General features: G+C 47.2%; 1 protein-coding gene across 1 annotated transcript in view; it reads left to right on the plus strand.

Annotated features, from left to right (window-relative positions):
- Positions 1–22,243, plus strand: part of LOC142428841 (cytochrome P450 2C23-like) — a 39,244-nt gene that overhangs the window by 9,961 nt on the left and 7,040 nt on the right. The window contains exons 3-7 of the mRNA XM_075533726.1: positions 13,071–13,220; positions 14,942–15,102; positions 15,643–15,819; positions 16,226–16,367; positions 17,461–17,648. Coding sequence (XP_075389841.1) covers positions 13,071–13,220; positions 14,942–15,102; positions 15,643–15,819; positions 16,226–16,367; positions 17,461–17,648 — 818 coding nt within the window. The remainder of the gene's footprint in view (positions 1–13,070; positions 13,221–14,941; positions 15,103–15,642; positions 15,820–16,225; positions 16,368–17,460; positions 17,649–22,243) is intronic.

A 22,243-nucleotide genomic window follows, 5' to 3' on the forward strand; every position in this document is an offset into this window, starting at 1 on the left:
GAGTCCCCGAAACAGACTTTCAGGCAGGGACGTGACACCCCATCTACCTGTACTGGTAAACACTCCTAAAAGTCAACAAACAAAATGTATACTATTTACAGGCTCTTTTTGTCATTGGTTTTTTGTTTTGTTTTCTTTTGTTGCTTTGTTTTGCTCTGTCTTGTTTTTGGTGCATGTTATTATCTCTGCAGGTCTATTTAGGTCAGATAGGTGGGATAAACAATCTAGAGGAGAAAACAATGGGACCGACTTTCCGGGGGTACATGGGAGATGGGAAGGTGGGGACAAGGAAGTGGGTGTTAACAAACCTAGAGACAAGGAAACAACAAGTGATCCAAATTAGATGGCATGGTGGGTGTAGGAGGCCTGGTAGGGCTTGATCAAGGGCAATGTAACTGAAAGGAATTACGGAAACCCAATAAAGGCTGAGCATGATTCCGGGACAAGAGGAAAGTCAAAGGAAATAGAGGAAAGAAATAGGAGGAAAGGGCATTTATAAAGGGCTAAATACAGGCATTTGCATGCATATGAGATGTAAAAAAACAGAGATGCAGAGCAGATAGAATTCAGCCAAGAATGTGAAGTTAAGAAAGGCTTTATTGAGGCAGGGAAAGAACTCCCAGCAAATTCTACAACCAAACGAGCTAGGTAAAGGCAGTTGCACTAGGCAGTCAGGTGGTGTGATATATAGTGTTTGAGTCAGGATGTAAGTACTGAAAAGGGGAAGGGAGTTTTTTAGTGCTGTATAAAAAGGATTTGAGCCAGGATGGGGTCTGTGAATAAATCATCTTGTTTTTGCAAACTTGCTTCATGCCTCAATCAGGAATGCTCGGGGAAAGGGCTGGGTGAACCCTTCCCAGAGACATAAGCTCCTTGGAATGCAGGAGGCAGGGACTGCAAAGTCAAGCAGAGCACCCATCTTTCTGAGAGGTTGAAGGAAGGGGCTGCAAGGTTCAGACCGGGCCCAAACATCCCAGTTTCTTACTGATAAGGGATGCTAAGTATTGTCTGTAACTACTTCCTGCTGAGATAGGGCGACAAGGGAAGGGTGTAAGAGTTGGCAGGTTTAGGGCTTGTGTCAGTTGGCAGTGGACTGTAGGGATGAAGTTGGAGCTGGTTGATGGCTAGATTGGAGATGTCTTTCATCCATTCCAGTAAAAATGTAAACACACAGGGAGCTAAAAGTAATAGTAGACATATTATTAGGGACCTGATCAGGGCATAACCCAGGTCATGACAGGATCCTGAAACCATGAGGAAGGGCTGGTGGTGCCCCACTGACTTTTTTTATTTCATCGGCCGTGGTGCGGAGTGCTTTAATGTTTTGCTGAACTATACTTGATTCATTAATATAGTAACAACATTCTTCATTTAAGAACATGCATGCTTCTCCGTTATCTACTGTTAGTAAATCGAGGGCTGAGTGATTTTGTAGGGTGACTTGTTCTAAGGATGTTAACTGCTTTTGGAGGGAGACAAGAGAGTTACAAGTGGAATTCATAGCAAATTGTATTCGTCGTTAAAGGTCTGAGCTTGAATAAGGGTTTGTCCTATTGTTCCTTCCGACATGCCAGCTGCAACTAAGGAGGAAGCAAAAACTGAGTCCTACTAATACTGGAAAGAATAATGCTCATTTGATTCGAGGGTTAGAACGAGTTGTAGTTCTCACAGCCACTGGAATTCGGCTTGTCAAAACATCATAAATTGTGGAACTGCAGTGACTGGGAGGGAAGGGGAGTGGTGGGAGGCATTGAGGCACTTTATGAGGGTCCCAATGCACCAGAAATGGGCTCCTAGAGGGGTTTGAGTGCCTGTAACCTTTGTGGTGAGGTTGCAGCTAGGTATGCTGTGGGTCTGTGCTGTGGATGGTAAATAGCACAGGGGCTAGCTAACATTAATGTGGCCTTCTGGACAGATAATGGTATATTAGGAATGGAAGCAAGACAGGTGCTGCTAATATTACTAGAGGGGAGGGAGTTTATTGGAACAGCTGGCAACAATGCACGTTGGAGGGAAGCCCAGAGAAAGCAGGATCAGTTTTCCATCCCAGAAGCATGTAATAAGAAGGCTGCTTCCTAGAGCAGCTTCACCCACTTGAAAGGGTGAGGGTTATGGTCTTTTTTTGTTACTTGGGTTAATAGATGAAGTTATAGGTTTCCTATTTCTTCAGCAATTTCATCTAGCTTCTTGGAGGGGGGAATCTGGATATATTATCTGTGGATTTTCAGGGTGGCTCTGGGTTCCTTGCCCCAGTGGTAGTAACACAGACCTCCCTCCCAACACGTTCCCCCATCTTGGGTCCCAGGTAACTGACATATAGAGTTTATACTTTCCTCACTTAATGGTGGTGAAGACATTGGAACTGAAAAAGTCTAAGTGGTATTTGCACGACCAATCAGGACACCCCTTGTACTGGTCAGGCCACTGTTTACAGGTGTCTTTGACCTGATCATAAAGAAAGCAGAGCATTAGAGGGTCAACTTTACTTTCAAAGTCATAACCAACTGCGTTTGCGACTCTGGAGGAGAGGTCAGTCCAGTTAAATGGGATGCAGACTGTTCCCTGACATCCACTCCGACCACAGTGTGCTTTGCTGACAACATGAGGTTTGCCTTGATAGGTTTCTCAAACAACAAATGGCCACACAGAAGACCCTGGGCTTGTTAGGGTGGAAGATGGGCACGGGAAAGGCAATTCTCTTTGTTTATACCACAAAGCACAAGCTGCATTAGGTATTGGAAACAGGAGGCACCTTAGTAAAGCATAGGGTAGTAGGCCCCACAACTTGGGTTGAATACCGGGCATGATTTGTGTTGGGGGCTAGCTTCACTCTGGTGAGTTGATGCCAGTTAGGGCCACTGAGGATTTTGAGAGCCCCGGGGGTGGTGAGGACGATTGTGTATGGTCCTGTCCACTTAGGCTACAAAGGCTGAGGGTTAAGTTCTTTCAGCAGGACAGAGTCTCCCGGACTGATCACCGGCAAGTCAGGCCATGTAGGATCAGGGGTGGGCAGACACCGGTCTGCATGCTCCTGGAGCAGTTTCCTTAAAAGAGAAAGAAAAGGTAAATAGTTTGCTAGTGGTGGTGTTTGGATTGGTATGCTGTGGTTTATAAGAAAGGGCCTGCCATATAGAAGCTCAAAAGGGCTTTGATAGGAAAGGGAGCTCAATGCATGAATACTTTCTTCTATTAAATTGGCATTCTATGATGCTCACTCGCCCGACATAACCGCTGAAGTCAAAGCGGTGAACAAGCAAATGTGGTGAAGAAAGCTGATGGTGCCCGCCTATCAAAAGAGATAGCCTCTGGACTCTTAAAAATTTGAAGATAAAAAAGCGGCCATCTAGCTCAGAAGTAACAAAGCCCACATGGAAGAACGCATCAGCATGTGCGATTACGGGGTTCCGAAGGGTTCAGTTATCAGGCATCAAAGAACAAAAAAAATCATATCATTGGGTGCACACCTCCATGATACATCGCTGAGGACAAAAGGATGCATAAGCAAATGTGGCAAAGAAAGCTGATGGTGCCCAACTATCAGAAGGTGTAGTGTCTGGGGTCTTAAAGGCTTGAAGGTAAAGGCTCAGAAGCAACAAAGCCTACATGGAAGCACACCAGCCTGTGCGATCATGAGGTGTCAAAGGGATCAGGTATAAGGCATAGTCAGAACAAAAAAGTCTTACCATAGTGAATGAAGGGAGAAGTGCAGAGTGGAGACCCAAAGCCCCTTTGTCGGCCACTGGAGCTCCCCTCACAGAGGGGTCTAGGGGAGGAGATGAGTCAGTCAGGGTGTGATGTAGCACCGATGAAGAATACATCTTTCCTCTAGTTCCTAAATGCTTCCCCCATCCCCCGACTATCATGATCTGAACTCTACCTTGCAAGTCTGGATAGAGCAGAGGATGTACACTGGTGCAGATAGGAGCTGGAAGCACAGGGAATCCAGGGCGGATGATACCTCCAGGACCAGTGGTGTGAGTGGCGATACTGGGAGGGTAGAGGGAGAGTGGGTTGGAAAGAGGGAATCAATTACAAGGCTCTACATGTGACCTCCTCCCTGGGGGATGGACAACAGAAAAGGGTGTGAAGGTAGACGTCGGACAGGGCAAGAAATGACAAAATAATAATTTATAAATTATCAAGGGCTCGTGAGGGAGTGAGGAGCAGGGAGGGAGGTGGGGGGAAAGGACTTGATGCCAAGGGCTTAAGTGAAGAGCAAATGTTTTGAAAATGAAGAGTGTCTCAATTGATGTATGTACAGACTGTGATAAGAGCCTTATGAGCCCCAATAAAAGATTAAAAAAAGAAAATGAAGAGTGCAATGAATGTACAGATGTGGTTTACACAATTGATGTATGTATGGATTGTGTTAAGAGTTATATGAGCCCCTAATAAAACGTTTAAAAAATAGAAATAAAAGGGACTGCACTAGGAACCAAAGAGGAGATATCAGCTCCAGCTCTCTCCAACTCTACCTGGGTGAGGACACGGATGAAGGCAATCCCTACCGGGACTAAGAACCAGTAAATGATAGGATGCTGAATTAATCTTGTGTTACCCTTATAACTAATGACTTCAGTTAATTTTAAGATTGTTTGATGTGTGTTTGAAGAAAAAAAAGTGAGCATTCTAAAATGTCAACAAAAAATAAAAAAGGAAGGGGAGCTAGGGGTGGATTGAATTAGAATTAAGACAATGGGGAGTAGGTCCACCTATGAACAGCGACGTTTTAGGGACAGTTTAGACAAGTGGTTTTTTATAATTCCATTCATTTTTTCAACTTTTGCAGAGGATTGAGGCCTGTATGGAATGTGTAAGGGCCACTTAATGTTTAGGGAGAGTGAGACTTGTTGTATGATTTGGGATATGAAGCAGGGACAGTTATAAGTTTGTATAGAGTTGGGGAGGACAAACCTGGGAATGATTTGGGTTAGTAAAATGACTATGACTGTGTCTCCTCTCTCCCATTTGGTGGGGAAGGCTTCCACCCATCCTGTGAATGAAGGGCACGAGGTACTATGTGTAGAAAGGTATGTGTTTGGTGTAGGAGGTGTTCAGCTTGCTGTGTTGGTAATGCTATTTGGCTGCGAATAACTTCAGGGTTTTCTGTCCCCTCTTCTGGGTTAGGGTGGCTTCTTCTTGGCGTGTGTAAGAGGATTGGACCTCAGGGATGGTAATGCAGAGAATTGGAGCTGGGTTAGCAGGGCTGGTAGGGAGGTCCCTTGCAGTAGTGTCTGCTTTGTCCTTGCCCAGTGTGACAAGTGAGTTATAGGTCTGGTGTTCTCTGCAATGGATTATAGCCACTTTTGTTGGTAGCTGAAGAGCCCGTAAGAGATTAGCTATTAATTTACTGTTTACAATGAGGGACCCCTTGGTTGTAAGAAATCCCTGTTTTTTCCAAATGGTGGCGTGACAGTGAGCTATGAGGAACACATACTTAGAGTCTGAATAGATATTAGCTGTTTTTCTTTTAGCTAAGTGGAGAGTTCGAGTGAGAGAAATGAGCTCTGCTTTTTTAGAGGTGGTCCTGACTGGGAAACATGCAACTTCCCAGACCTGGTCAAGGGAGACAACAGTATAGGGGGCTGCTCATTGTCCTTGGGTGTCTACAACAGAGCTACCATCATCAAACAAAGTCAGATCTGGATTAGAATAGGGTTGGTCTGAGAGTTTAGGTCAGGGTAGTGCTAGTTCTTCAATTCCTTGTGGACAGGAGTGACTGCTAGGTTCTGGCATGTCTGGGAGATGAGGCCAGGGTTGCTGGGTTTAAAGAGGGAGCGTGGCACAGGGTTCCCAATAAACATTTTCTTGTGTTTTCAATAAACATGATTGGGATTTCCTGTAAGCGGCTTGAAGACAGCAAAAAGAGGACTCTATGTGAGAGGAGGTCCTGCAGTTTGTGGGTGGATAACGTCTGGATAGCCTCTCACAATGTTAGCTTGAGGCCTTCTTTGGTAAGGGGGGCAGCTGCCGCCATGCCCCAGAGCCACCATTGCCAGCCTCTGACTGTTGTATCTAACTGTTTGTACAGATAAGCTACATGGGGTAGAGCAGGACCCAAGGGCTGTTAGGACTCCAATTGCTATACCTTGTTTTGCATCTGTGCAAAGTAAAAAAAGATTTGGTAAATGTAAAGGTGGGGATAGAAGGATAGTATGTTGGAGTTTGTTAAAGGCTGCTTTGGCTAACTGGGGAGGGTCTAAAGGACCAACAGGAGTAGCCTTAGCAGCTTCGTAGAGTGGTTTAACTAATAAGGAGAAGTTAGGAATCCAGTGTCAGAAAAATCCTACAAAGCCTAAGTAGGAAAGTATTTGGTGTGTGGTTTCTAGAGCTCAGAGCTCTCTCACCACTTGGCGCTGGTCTGCTGTGAGTTCCCGGGTGGTGGGAGTAAGTTGTAGGGCTAAGTAGGTAATGGTTGGGTGAGAGAGTTGGGCCTTAGCGTGTAGCACTTGGTAGCCTTTGGAAGCTAAGTAGTTTACGACTTGGGTGTGTGTTCTAGTGAACTGGTTTTGGATGGGCTACACAGTGGCAGGTCATCTGTGTACTCTAGCAAGGTGGACGGTGGAGAGGACAGTGTAAGAGGTCAATGGTTAGCGCTTGGCCAAACAAGTAGGGGGAGTTGCGGTAGCCCTGATGTAAAATGGACCACGTATCCTGAGAGGCAGTTCCGGTGTCTGGGTCCTCCCAAGTGAAGGCAAAGAGAAACTAGAAGCAAGGTCCAGGGGAATTGTAAAGAAAGCATCTTTTAGATCGAGTACAGTAAAATGGGTTGTATAGGTGGAATGCGGGACAGAACAGTGTATGTGTTAGGGACTACAGGGTGGATGGGGACTATGACTTCATTGATAAGACACAAGTCCTGTACTAGGTGATAGGACCCCTCTGCCTTCTTGACACGCAAGACAGGGGTATTACATGGAGAGTGAGCAGGTACAATGAGTTGGTTAGTGACAAGGTGTTGAATGATCAGCTTCAGGCCCTTAGGGTGAGTGAAGGAGATTAGAAATTGGGAGCAAGATGGGAAGGTGGATGGATTTTTAAGGTGAATAAAAACAGGGTGGTGATGTCTTGCAACAACAGATTGGGAAGTGTTCCACACTTCTGGGTTTACATAATGTGGAAGTGGGTTGGGGGAGGGTGCAGACTGAGGTTCAGTTGTGCAAACCGTTAGCAAAAGGAAGTTGGGGAGGGAGAAGTGGATAGCAAACAGCTCCACTGAAAACTAACTCCCAACTCGGAAAGGAGATTTCTACCTAGTAACAGTGCAAGTCATTACTGCATTAGTAAAAAGGAGTGTTAAAGAGGGGAGTTTTCTATATCTAGAACAAAGGATGTGTCACTAGGGGTTATACCTACAACCATGACCAGGAAAGGAGAGGTGGGGCCTGAGAAGGAAGGGTGGACAGAGAAGGCAGCTCCTGTGTCCACCAAAAAGGAGACTAGTTTACCCACTACCTTGATTGTTGCCTGAGGCTCAGCGAGGGTCACCGGGTTCATTGAGTCAGGGTGTCTTCAATCATCTTTGGTGGCCAGGAACAGCAGTGCTAATGGTGGGTCGGGGTTTGGAGGGACAGTCCCTCTGTGGCTCTGTGGCTAGGCACCGAGGGGTAGTCGCTTCCCCAATGGCCCTGCTGACCGCATAGCGGACAAGGTTTACTTGGTAGTCGGGGCTGTGGGCAATGTTTAGCCCAGTGTCATATTTAAAACAAGGTCCTGGCAGGGGCCAGTTAGAGGCATGGTTAGAGTTGTTGCTGCCTGGTGTCTTCTGACCCCTCCAGTTGACCTCAGGGCGGCAATCAAGACTTGGGCTTGCCCGCTTGCCCCTTGGTGGGCTTGGGATTCATAAACTGCCTTAGCCTGTTCATCTCAGGAGTTAAACCTTTAAATGCCATATTGACCAGGTCATGGAAGGGGGTCTGAGGGCCATCCTCAGCTTTGTAAAGTTTAAATATCATGTTAAGTGAGGTCCTAAGCCTGAGTAAGGAATTGGAACTCTTTAATAAAGGTGATAGGGTTTTGTGAGAAAACACTTACCACTTTTTTATTTGGGAGAGGTCCATTGGGGAGAACAGTGTATGGACCCTGACTGGCTTTTCTGCCCCCGCAACCTCCTGGGGCGGACAGACAAGGGTATGGTGGGAACAGGTGTAGCTGGCAATGGGAGAATTTGGGAGGTTTCGGGTGTCGCTTCAGAGGAGGTTGAGTATGGAGGAAGCCAGGAAAGGGGGAGAGAGAGAGAGATTCTAGGGAGTCTGAAGGGTTCGGGGCTTCAGAGAGGGCAAAAGTGTTGGGGATGCAGCCGCCTCAGTTTCTGGGAGTGAGAGGGTAGCAGAAGGAGGTGGTAGTGAGGGACACTCAGAATTTGGAGGAGATTTTACTGGGGGTGCAGAAAAGGATTCAGAGGGTTCAGAGAAAGATGAGGGGGAGCACGCTCAGGGGCCTGATTACGAGAGCGTTTGGCAAAGAGAACTTGAGCAGGGCGACAGGTAGTAGAGAGGGATGGGAGGAAAAAAAGAAAAAGCCCTGAACATATGGGACTTCTGACCACTTGTCAGTTTGTTGACAAAAATTGTAGAGGTCGCAGAGAATGTTAAAATCGAAAGTACCAATTTCTGGCCAGTTAGACCCATTGTCTAATTGGTATTGTAGCCACACTTGGTTACAGAAAAAGACTAGACATTTGGGGTGAATGTCTGGAGCCAGGCCCAGCTTGGTGAGATTGGCCAGCAAGCATCCCAAAGGACTATCCTTAGGAGACTTAGACAGAGCATTTCCCATGTTTTCTCAAACTGCAAGGGGTATGGGTAAAGGGAGAAGGATGTCTCCTGGTCTCTGTCCCCACGTATCAGATAGGAAGTGGCCCGGTAACCCTGAGAGGCGTCCTGGTCAGAGTTAGGGACCCAGGGGAGAAGCCTGGACTCTCTGGGACAGGAAGGTTCCCTGGTGCAGGCCGCAGCTTTATTATACTGGCATTCCATGATGCTCACCTTCTGAATACGGTCACTGCAGACAAAATGGGCGCATTGGCAAATGTGGTGAAGAAAGCTGATGGTCCCCAGCTATCAGAAGAGATAGCATCTGGGATCTAAAAGACTTAATAATAAATAAGTGGCCATCTAGCTGAAAAGCAACAAAGCCCATATTGAAGAATCACACCAGCCTGTGTGATCGTGAGGTGTCGCTGGGATCAGGTATCAGGCATCAAAGAACAAAAAATCATATAATTGTGAATGAGGGGTATGCAGAGTGGAATGGAGACTGGAAACCCACCTGGACATCCCCTTACAGAAGGGTTGTAGGGAGGAGATGAGCCATTCAGAATGCAGTGTAGTACCAATGAAACACACAGCTTTCCTCTAGTTCTTCAATGCTTCTTCCACATCATTATCATGATCCCAATTCTACCTTACAAATCCAGCTAGACCAGGGGATGTACACTAGTACAGATAAGAGCTGGAAACACAAGGAAGCCAGGACGGATGAACCCCTCAGGACCAGTGTTAAGAGGGGTGATACCGGGAGGGAAGGTGGTATAGAAAGGGGGAAACAATCACAATGAACTATGTATAACCTATTCCCTGGGAGACAGACAACAGAAAAGTGAGTGAAGGGAGACATGACAAAATAATCATAATTTATAAGTTATCAAGGGGTTGTGACAGAGGGAGATTGAGAGAGGGGAAAAAAGAAGAGCTGATACCAAGGGCTGAAGTAGGAAGAAAACAATTTGAGAATGATGGTGGCAACAAATGTGCTTGACACAATGGATGGATGTATGAATAAAATGATTTTTAAAAGAAATAGAAAGTATAACTAGACATACATTCCTTCACTGAGGAGTGCAAATACAACAAACTTGTTGGGATGCACTGAGGCGATTCAATTTAAAAATAAGTTGTGCAGCTTGTTGACGTCTTAGGCACGAGAGAGTTGGACATGGGATGAGGATGCTTTGCGCGATGGTGCGAATGAGGAGCACTGAAGCCCGCTGGACTGCCAAAAGCAGAACCACGTCGGGTTGGGGTAAGGCCAGCCAGAAAACTTGTAAGAGGCAAGGATGACGAGATTCATCTCATGTGCTTTGGACGTGTGGTCAGGGGAGTCCGGTCCCTGGAGAAGGACATTATGCTTGGTAAAGGAGAGGGGCAGTGAGAAAGAGGGAGACCCTCCTCAAGATGGACTGACACAGCGGCTGCACCAATGGGCTCCAGCATCAGAACCACTGTGAGGACGGAGCAGGACCCGTGGGGGGAGGGGGCGCAGTTCTGCTGTATGTAGGGTCGCCGTGAATCAGAACTGACCGGATGGCTCGGAGTAACTGCCCCTGTGGGTTTCCAAGACTAAATATTTCAAGAGCAGACAATTTTGCCTTTTGCCCAAGGGGTGACTGGGGGTTTCAAACTGCTGACCTTGTGCTCAACAGCCCAATGTGTAACTATTAAGCCACCAAGGCTCTGGACATGCACACACGCACACACACATGTAAATAAGAAACTGATGCTACATGTGCATACCATGTGTCACATGGGAAATAAAAAGTCACCACAACTGGAGACCCAGGTCAGGGAAGCACAGCTTCATTCCACAGAAACCGCGTGTGCACCTGTCTCTACAATGAGTGGATGAACCCAGACTGGCCGGTCAGGCCGCAGGCTGCTGGCTCATGGGCCGTCGAGGCTGATCCGTCTGACATTGGTGGGCCATGCAGTAGGCCGCCGTCTCAAGTCTCAAACCGCGATGTCAGATGAGGAGCCAGATGCAGGATTTAGAGAGAGCAAAAGGCTGGCGGACTCTGCCAGAGCATTCATCTTGAGGAAGGGATTTCAAAAGGTTTCTGGGGAAAATTCCATGTTTTAATTCTACTTTCCCATTAACTTTTAAAAGACCCCTCATGTTGGATGCAGGCCACTCTACTGAGGAAACTCCATGTCAACTGATTGGCATTTCATAGCAAATCTGATCGTGGAGATGATTACATCATGGAGTGCTAACTGTCAAGCTGCCTCATGACTCCCAGACTGGAGAATCATGGCCCACCATGGCTCTGGACCATGTGGAGAAGGGACAAACATCCCTGCTGAGCCCTGTCCGAATTACTGACCCTCAGAATTTGTGAATATAATGAAATATTTCTATGTTTAAGCATTTTTAAAAAAACTACACCTAAGCATCAAATAACAATAGTTATGATATTAATATTCATTGAGTATTTTTATATACCACATACATAGTTGAATGTGTTATGGATATTATCGTATTTCATCAACATAGTGTTCCCAGGAGGAATGTACTCTTTAATTTGCACACAGATGCAGAATCAGAGGCGATAGGAGTAAAGGACGTTTCTAGGATAGAGCGTGTGGGAGCAGAGCTGTGGACGCAGTGTCTAAGTGTGGAGGCCGTAAGCACTAAGTAACCTGCCGCCATGCACTGCACACGGCGACTTGCACGTATCATCCTCCAGATGCTGCCATGCATTTTACACAGCCGTAGTGAAGGTACACAGAAACGTTGGCTAACGGATCTCTTTTAGGATACTCATATCGTTTCATGTATTTCTACATCGTTTTCAGAATAATCATTTCGCCGACGGCTTAGTTTGTGGATGACTGATGCTGACTTGGAGGAGCCTGGGTGTACTGGGGGCTGAGCACTGTGTGGTCAGCTGGAAAGTTGATGGTTCAAACCCACAAGTCGATCCATGGGAGACAGATGAGTCCGTGTACACCCCTGAACATGATAGCCTTGGAAACCCCCAGCAGCACCTCTGCTCTGCTCTGTCGAGTCGCTAGGAGTCAGAATCAATTCAGAGGCAGTGGGTTTGGAAGGGTTGACTGAGGACCCCTAGTGGTTCCATGGTTGCAGCACTTGCCTATTAACTGAGAGGTGGACGGTTTGACCCCAACAGCTTGTCTGAGGGTTGACGATTGGTGGTCTGCTTCCATCCAGGTACACAGCCTGGGAAGCCCTGTGAGACCCTGCTCCGCTGTCCTGTGGAACCACTAGGGACTGGCACCACCTTCATGGCAGTGGGTGTGGTTCCTTTTTAGTGTTCATTTACGGTAGCCGCGCAAACAATTGCCCTGTTGTTATTGTCTAAATGGCTTACAATTTCCTTAAGTTGGTACGGAGAGCGTCGCAGCATCCATCTGTATACCTTTGTAGAACTATTTCTTTCTGCAACTTTTAGAAGAGCAATCAATGGGTCAGAGACAGTTTTAATCATTTTCTCTAAGTAATCCTTAAATTTTCAAAATATGTAGCATCGTGGAAAATTTATACAATCTCTACATGCTTGCTGATTTAGGGGATACGAAACAGATATTGAACTCATTGCATGTTGAACTAGGTGCAAGGTAAAGGGCCATGCATCCCAGGGAGTATTTGGAGAGGTCAGTCAGATACCTAACTACAGGAGACCAAACCTCTGAAGAGAAATCACGGCAGGAATCAAATTATGAAATTCAAGGTAGAAAAGAGAACTTGCACTGAGACATTAAAAGACAGGGGGAAAACAAGCTTAAGGAAGATTCCCTCCTGCAGAAGAGTCTCAAGAAGGCTTCACAGATAAGCTTTTAGAAATGAGTGTGAAAGGAGAGCCAGACACTCAAAGAAGGAAACAGGGCAGGGACAAAATTGGGAGCCAGAAGCAAAATGGGGACACAAAATGGTGTGGTGAGTTTAGTGAGAAGATCACAGATCTCCTGTGAAACCAATTCCTCTGAGAGAGGGAAGTGTGAAACCAGAGCCCAGGGGAAGGGGTGTCGTGAGCTCACGTGCCATTTATAACGACCTTTCACACAGTCAGATGGAAGGAACAAACCCATGTGTGGGAATGCGCTCCACCTGCCAATAGTCGCCCCGTCCAATGCTACCATCTTCCCGTTCTGACAACAGCTTGGCTTGGTTTTTCTTTATCACAAAACTTGGTCGAAACCACAGATCATGTGTGCCCTTACGTTGCCGGAGAAGGGGCCCTGGGGCATCAGGGGTGGACACAAGAGATGGGCCCTCGGGAACAATGGCTCTAGGACACAAAGTGCTTTCTGGGTCTTTGCTCTTTCCCCTAGGAATCGTTTTCAGTCAAGGAGAGAGGTGGAAGCAGATGCGGCGCTTCTCCCTCCTGACCCTGAGGAACTTTGGAATGGGGAAGAGGAGCATCGAGGAGAGGATCCAGGAGGAAGCCCGGTGCCTTGTGGAGGAGCTCCGGAACACAAAGGGTGAATCTCTCTCAGCAGACCTTTGGGAGCAAGGATGAGCCACCCACACTGACCTACACGCTCCTCCTTGGGGAGGCACTTAGGAGTTGCCTGCCGTGTTAGTCCAGGTAGACTAGAGAAACAAATTCATAGAGACACTCCTGTGAATTACAAAGAGATTTATATACAAGAGCAATTGAACATTGAGAAAACATCTCAGCCCAGTCCAGATCAAGTCCCTAAGTCCGATATTAGCCCATATGACTGATACTAATCTAGAAAGTCCCCCTCTGACTCACGAAACACATGCCGTGATGCCGAATGTAGATCACAGGCCAGTCGCTGGGTCCAGTGGCATTGGAAACATCTCGGCGCTGACAGAGGTCTCTGCATCAGGGAGGGTTCATGCGTCTTGTCAGCGGTTTTGTCTCCCAGGATGTGAAGTAGTGAGAGTCTCTCCCGTCTCCAAGGAGGAAAATACCAGATTTCCCAGAATACTCAGGAGAAGGCCACGCCCACACAGAGGTCTCATTGAATATGATCTGCTTGACAGCTAGACTCCACCCCTCCACTCTTAATCCTCCAACTGACAAACGATTATATATCTACCACAGCTGCGAAGCAGCAAGGTCGGTAGTTTGAAACCACCAGCTGCTCCTCAGGAGAAACCCGACTCTTTCCATTACAGGAAAGATCCGCAGTCTTGGAGACCCACCTGGACGGTTCTATGCTGGCCGAGTCAGAATCAGCGGCATCAGTGAGGGTCCCAGCCCAGCATCTGATCTGATGAGTTAGTGCAGAGAAAGGAGTGGGATGGATAGTGAGTCAGGACCCTGGCTTCCTTGTGTCTTGGCTGATGTCCCAACAGGGGCTCTTACCCAACCAGACCCAGCCCCACCCTTGGAGAGGCCATTCCACCGCACAGCCACCCTGGGGGACAGAGCATCACTGTTCCACAGCTTCTCCATGGCTGTCACTCTTGATGGAAGCAGACTGCACAGCTCCCTCTAATGGAGACGCTGGGGGGTGTCTTCACTACCCACCTCTTGGTTAGCAGCCTCCTGCTTTAAACACTGTGTCCCTAGGGCCCCCTGAGCACTACGAGTCCAGACATACTGACACGGAACTTAGCTCCACTAGGACATTTTCCTCATCCTAAACAAATAGGGCTATAAGTCAGACATCAGAACGAGAATTGAGTGATAGAAAACATGTCCATAATCCTCCAAAGCTCCCCGCCTTCACGTCTATGCCACTCATAGCGCCTCCGTAGGACAGGGAAGAGCTGCCCCTGTGGGTGTCGCAGACTGTCACTGTTTTTCCAAGAGTAGAAAGCCCCACTTTCTCACCTGGTGCAGGCTGGTGGCTTTGCTTGTACAGAATATGCAGCATGCGTTCAATACTGCATGACACGATGGGTGCTGTTATTAGACTGGGAAGTCCTGGGTGGTGCAAATGGTTAATGTGCTCAGCCTAAAGGCCTGGTAACCTCTCCACAAAGTCAGCCATTAAAATCCCTACGGATCACAGTCCTTCTGGAACACCCGTGGAGTCGCTGTGAGTCCGAACCAACTTGACAGCAGGGGTGCTGTTCCTGGAGCACTGCGGTCAGTCTTAGGAACAGGGTGATCGTACGTCGCCCTGACTGTGTCTTCACCTGAGCAGAAGAGGTCTTGTGCTTGGGATGACACAGCAGGATGTTGCCCTTTCTCCATGTGAGAGCTGTTCTTCTCTTACACCAGCCCAGCCCTTTGACCCCTCCTTCATCTTCTCCTGTGCTCCTTGTAATGTGATCTGCTCCATCCTCTTCAACGAGCGTTTCCAGTACACTGATGAGAGATTCCTGCACCTGATGAATTTGCTAAATGAAAATTTCAGGTGCCTCAACTCTCGATCAATCCAGGTGAGGCTAAGACTGTCTCTGCACTTGGGGTTCTCTTCCTGACTCAGAATGCCTTCAGAAGGAGGGGGGAGGAGCTGCTGACCCACTCCAGGGAGCAAGTGCCAACGTGGGCAGGCCACCTTCCCTCAATCTTGGCAGGATGGAGGACTGCAGATCACTTAGCCCAGCATCGAGGCCACGTTGCCCTCTGCTTCCCACCATGGGTTTACTCAGACAAAAGAAGGCAGAACATTCTGCTCTCAAGTTTCTTGTAAGGTCCCTAACATCCTATTGTCCGCTGTGGCCAGGCGCAGTTGAACTGAGCAAGCAGATGGGGAAGGGCGACTCCTTGAATGGGAGGCTCAGAATTCACTTTTCTTTATGAAAGCCGGGGAAGGATGCTGCATGGTCAGATAGCTCAGAGGGTTAGGTGTTCCATTCCATAAGCTGGTCTCCTTTCACAAACTGAATCTCCTGTGTGTGTGTGTGTGTGTGTGTGTGTGTGTGTGTGTGTGTGTGTGTGTGTACACACATATCCCCTTTGTTTCTCCCCATTTTCAGTTGTATAATCTCTGGCCAAGACTCATAAAACATCTTCCTGGAGAGCACAGAGCATTCATAAAAAGAACTCAGGACATGAGGGATTTCATCCTGGAGAAAGTCAAGGAGCATCAGGAGTCTCTGGATCCGAACAACCCTCGGGACTACATTGATTGTTTCCTGAACAAGATGGAGCAGGTACCCCCGGCGCTGTCGTGCCCAGGCCCCGTACCCGTCAATCCGTGCAAGTACAGCACGCGGGCATAGTTACACCATGTGGGTAATGATGGATATTTTGGTATCTCATAGCGACAGCAGACGCTGCCCTCATGAATAATGTGCTGCTGGTTACGGCCACGTCGGCGCTGACTCGTGCCAGCCTGATGTCTGACAGAATGCGTTGCCTGGTTCTGGGCCCTCACCACGAGGCTTGGGAAGCCATGCCTGTGGCTGTTGAGTCAATCCATCTCTCCCCTCTTAGCTGACCCCCTGCTTGACCAGACGTGCCTGTCCTTTCTCAGCATTGGTCTTCCCAACGACATGTCCAAAGTAAAGGAGTCACAGTCTCTTGAACTCATGTGGCCACGAACTCTTCCACTTTCAGGAGAAAGACAATCCGGCATCTGAATTTAACTTGAGGAACTTGGCAGCTTGTGGATCTAATTTGTTTGTGGCGGGAACAGAGACAACGAGTAGCACCCTGAGATTCGGGCTCCTGCTGCTAATGAAACACCCAGCAGTGGAAGGTACATCAAACTCCCTAAGAGCCATGGAAAGATGGGGACAGGGCCCTGGAGGAGGAGAGGGAGACACTGGCCGGTATCTGCTGCTTGTAGAACACCAAGCAATGGGCCGTTCGTTGTGGGTTTACTTTTATAGATCAGAATCCCATCTGATGGCGTTGATGAGATGAAGCAGTCTCTTGAGCACACAACACTTTGAATGATGCTTACAAATGGAGGGGTCTTCTGAATTCCATGCCTCATTTTTGAGACACAAAGCCAGAGAAGGAGCCCGAATTAGATGAGGACACTTCTCATTTTCTGCCTGCCGCTACCTGACAGTGGCTCTTAACATATTATTTTACCTTGCGGGCCCATGTTTTCACACCTTGACAAGGGATCTAGCTCCCCAAGCACGATTTCTGGCGCCAATCACCCTTGAAATCCAAAGCTTTTCGAATTTATGTTCGTTCGATTTTCTCCAACATTACTCTCAGAGCTCAGACCCTCAGAAGCCAGTGTGTGTCGTGCGTAAAAATGACAGAACCTGCCAGCCCTCTGAAATGCGTAGGACAGAGTGTACGGCTGACAGAGAGAGGACTCCACCAGAGTGAGCGTTCAACATGGTCTCTCTGCAGGGGCTTGGCCAAGAATTGGGGGACAAGCCAAGAGCTCTCCCGCTTGGGTGCTCACCTGTACATGAGAACAAACCTATTAAAACCAAAAAATGCTCAAACCAGAAACAGCCAAACTCACTGCCATCAAGTCGGTGCCCCCTGAAAATGGCCCGTTAGAGCAGGGTCAGACCGCCCCTGGGAATTCCTGAGCCTGTAGCTCTTCACAGGAGGAGAAAGCCCCACCTTTCTCTCCCGGAGCGGCTGGTGGTTTCGAACTGCTGGCCCTGTGGGTAGCAGCCCAGCATGTAACCACTGCACCACCACGGCTCCTATTGGCAGCCAGCTGGACAGTGAAGAGTCCCTCAGCAGCATGGCAGCGTGCTGGTTAGGAACTGCCTTTGGGACCCTTCTCCAGGCCCCTTTCTGGGGGCGGGGCAACGCCTTTCTGGGTCTCCAGGGAACAGACCCCTGAGCGGCATTTTCGATTTATGTCTCTGCAGCCAAAGTGCATGAAGAAATTGACCGGGTGATTGGCCACAAGCAAAGCCCCTGCACGATGGACAGGACGAAGCTGCCCTACACGGAGGCTGTGTTGCACGAGATACAAAGATTCATCACCCTCCTTCCCTGTAATCTGCCCCACTCCGTGACCAAGGACACGGAATTCAGGTCATACGTCATCCCTAAGGTCAGACCAGCCTGGCAGAGCCGGCGGGGTGGGAGGGACTCTGTGGGACCTGGAAGCGTCTGTGGGACGTGTCATTCCTGGGTCAGAGAGACTGGTGACTGAGTCACAGGAAGAGCAGAGGGCAGCGTTACAGAATCTGAGCTTGAAAGCTTTCACTGTGACCATTGACCCTGGTACAACCCCTTCCCTCTGTGGGTCCTTCTCTGTCTTTGTAGAATCCAGGAGGCTGGCCCAGGGCTTCCAAGGCTCCTTGCTCCGCTCATATCAAATGTGTCAATGTCAAATGAGCAACGATTTGGGTGAATAAGTCTCTTGGAACCTGAAATCTGAGCCAAGCAACACACAGACAGACAGGGACAGGGAAGGATGGGACATGTGCCTCCACTTGAGCCCAGTCTGCCTCGCCTTCCTTTATTCGGACCTCTCTCCTCCCAGGACGATTGGAGGGAGCGCTGCCCTGGGAAGTCCCTATGGATAGAACACTAGCCTGTGTGCATCCAGGGGAAGCCGTCAGGCTTGTGTAGTGAGTAAGAGCTTGGATTTGACCTTTCACCTCTTTCTGAACATAAAAGAGGCATAAAAGATGTCAACCCCGTTTGAAAATGCTACTATACTCCCAAAGGTCAGTAGAGAAGTCTTTTAACACATCTCACTGTCACTGAGTCAGTGCTGACTCAAGGCGACCCTCTTGGGTTTCTGAGATTGTTATTGTTTATGGGAGTCGAAAGCCCCGTCTTTCTCCTTCAGACCTCCTAGTGGTTTCGACCTGCTGACCATGTGGATCACAGTCCAACACATCACCACTACACCAACAAGGATCCCTTGAACACTTTAGGTCCCCAACACAACAGCACAGCACACTGCCATCCAGTCTATTCTGACTCGTGGCAGCCCTACAGGACAGGGTAGAATGGCCCCCTGGTGGTTTTCTGAGACTGCAACTCTTTATGGGATTAGAAAGCCTCATCTTTCTCCTATAGAGTGGCTGGTAGTTTCGAACTGCCCACCTGGTAGTTAGTAGCTGAATGTGCAACCACTATGCCTCCAGGGCTCTTCCACCTAAGGCCTAGCTTTACATTAAAAAGCACTATCCAGTTAGCATGGTATTATATATTACAACAGGAACACCAGAATGATTCGACATCATGCGATCCAGTCAGTATAGAAAATGCACTTGGTAATGTTCAGCCTTCACTCTTGATATTTTAACCTTCAATGGACCAGGAATAGATGAATGTCTATTTAATTAGAGAAAATAGATCTCTCAAGCAAATGTCCCAATTATTTCATTAATAAAAGACTAGAACCATTCTCCTTAAAAACAGAAATAAGACAAGCCCATCCATTACCATTATTATTCACTATGAACCAGAAAATAGAAAGCAACAAGAGACATAAAACGATTTAAAGGTGGCCGACTTGCAGGTCATAAAATAGCACTTGGAAAACGTAAGAGAATTAAAAGAAATGCCATTGCAAAAATGATGATAATAATTGGGTACCAATCATGTTTGCAAAAAAACGATGGTTACTCTCTAAAATACAAAATCATTTAAAAGAGATAATGAAAGTTTTTCATGACTCAAAACAACAAAGAAGGTAAAACACTTAGGAACAAACAAGTGATTCACGAGATTGATTTAAAGAAAGAAAACTAAACTTTTACTAAGAGATAACAAACATTATAAATAAGTCAATCTATGTACATAATGAGATCTAAATCCAAACATCAACCCGATATTTTTCCTTAGTACTAGACGAACAGATCCCAAATCTGATATGGAACACTGAGAAATAAAGAATCTCAGGAGTAGTTCCTGCCGAACATTGAAACATACTCTAAAGCCATAGTCAAATTAAGGCAGTGACATACAGCTCCTTGGATAGGCAGATCAATGATGACGGGCCTAAGAAACAAAGCTACATACACATGGGATCATAGGACATGATAAAGATGTCCTTTTTCCTTTTACCCAGGAAGGGAAATCTGAATTATTCGGTAAGCACCAAAGCAGTTACCCTCAAGGCCACCCCACTTGGCCGGTATCTTTTGAAGCTGAGCACCAAGCCTTTCTTCTGAGGTACCGGGGACAGACGCCAGTCTTCATGCAAGAGCCCAGTGTTGTCACTGTTTACACCTTGCTGGGACTCGATTACTTAAGAGATATTGGCAAACTCCCAGTGGAGTTGGAAATAAATACAGGCAAACCTACATAAGTAAGCCAGAACATGCATGAGGGAGAAAATTGTAAGAAAATGAAGAATAATTCCCACTCACACATAGAAGTGTTCAAATGCACCCTGGGAAAGACTGAAAACTTCTGACACCTGAAAACACAAGCCCCCACCCCCACCCCACGGAGTGCCGGCTCTCACAGCTTCACAAAGGGACAGACCCCTCTTCCTAGCTTACAGGTGACTCAGATGTGCGCATGCTGAATCTTAAACTATAAACGTACTGAGTTAAAGGGAAATATGTTGTGTTGTTGTTGAGACTGTCAGAAGACAAAAGCCTTCCTGACATTGACCAAAGGGGGCAGAGGTGGGAGCGGACAAGAGATGACCAATTTAAGAACGGATAAATTTAATTACATGCACATAAGACAAAAATCTACCCAAAGACACAAGGTCAAAAGATAACTGGCAAATTGAGGGGAAATGCCATGTAATGCACAAGAGCCAAGGACTCGGGGCAGAGGAACCAGATGAGCATCTAAAGCCACTGCTGTGTGCCACCGAGATGCTGCCAGCTCATGGTGACCCAGGCACTGTTGGCATGAGCAAAACCCAACCCCCAACACTGAAAGTACAAAGGCCAGAATGTGAAAATTCGATGAAAGAATTACAAACAGCTTTTAAGTGTGTGGAAATGAGAGATTGCAATGAATGAAATGAAACAAAGTGTATAAATTGTGTCGTCTCCAAGGAGGGAATCTTGAAATAAAATCATTGTATTGGAGGCTCATACAACTCTTATCACAACCCATCAAGGCATCCATTGTGTCAAGCACATGTATACATTTGTTGCCCTCATCATTCTCAAAACATTTGTGTTCTGCTTGAGCCCTTGGTATCAGCTCCTGGTGTTTCCCCTCTCTCCCTCTTCTCGCCTCCCTCATAAGCCCTTGATAATTTATAAATTACTACTATTTTGTCACACCTTACACTGTCTGACGTCTCCCTTTACCCACTTTTCTGTTGTCCGTCCCCCAGGGAAGGGATTCTACGTAGATCCTTGTAATCAGTTCCCCCTTTCCACCTCACCCTCCCTCCACCTTCCCAGTATCGCCACTCTCATCACTGGTCCTGAAGGGATCAGTTGTCCTGGATTCCCCGTGTTTCCAGTTCCTAGCTGTACCAATGTACATCCTCTGGTCTAGCCAGATTTATAAGGTAGAATTTGAGATCATGATAGTGTTGGGGGGAGGATTTAAGAACTAGAAGAAAGTTGTGTGTTCCATTGTTGCTACACTGCACCCTGACTGGCTCGTCGCCTCCCTGCAAACCTTCTGTCGGGGGGTGTCCAGTTGCCTACAGATGAGCTTTGCGTCCCCAATCTGCACTGCCTCTCATTCACACTGATATGATTGTGTGTTCTTTGATGCCTGATCCCTGATCCCTTCGACACCCATGATCACACAGGCTGGTGTGCTGCTTCCATGTGGGCTTTGTTGCTTCTGAGCTAGATGGCCGCTTGTTTACCTTCAAGCCTTTAGGACCCCAGACACTATATCTTTTGATAGCCAGGCACCTTCAGCTTTCTTCACCACATTTGCTTATGCACCTGCTTTGTCTTCAGTGATTGTGTCCAAAGGTGAGAATCATGGAATGCCAATTTAATAGAACAAAGTGTTCTTGCCTTGAGGGAGTACTCAAGTATAGACCCAATGTCCGTCTGCTACCTTAACTAAACCTAGAAATATATTCACATAGATCTATTTCCCTATCATCATGTAAATATAGTCACATATGTACATGCCTGTATTTAGACCTCTATAAATGCCCTTTGCCTCCTAGTGCTTTCCTCTATTTCCTTTGACTTTCCTCTTGTCCCACTATCATGCTCAGCCTTCATTTGGGTTTCAGTGATTCCTCTCAGTTACATTGTCATTGATCAATCCCTATCAGGCCTCTTACACCCTCCTTCCCACTACTTTTAGATCACTTGTTATTCCCTTGTCCTTGGTTTTGTTAACACCACTTCCATTTTCCAACCTCCCCCTTTCCCATGTCCTGCTGGAACCATCAGACCCTTTGTTTTCTCCTCCAGACTGTTCATCCACCTATCTTATCTACATAGACCTGCAGAGTTAATAATATCCACAGAAAACAAGACAGAGCAAAACAAAGCAACAAAAGAAAACTAAAAAACCAATGACAAAAAAGAGAAAAGCCTGTAAAGAGTTCAGTCTGTTTGTTGACCTTTAGGAGTGTTTTCCAGTAGAGTCTGATGGGATGCTACACCCTCATCTGGGGACTTCCTTGCTCTGTTCCCCTTGCTGTTCTGTTGCATGCCCTTAGTGTTTTGCCTCCGTGGGGATGGGGTCAGATCAGGCACAATTCCGACACTGTGACTCCAGTGTTGTCCCCTGTAG

This window comes from Tenrec ecaudatus, chromosome 16 (assembly GCF_050624435.1).
Source record: "Tenrec ecaudatus isolate mTenEca1 chromosome 16, mTenEca1.hap1, whole genome shotgun sequence".
Taxonomy (NCBI): domain Eukaryota; kingdom Metazoa; phylum Chordata; class Mammalia; order Afrosoricida; family Tenrecidae; genus Tenrec; species Tenrec ecaudatus.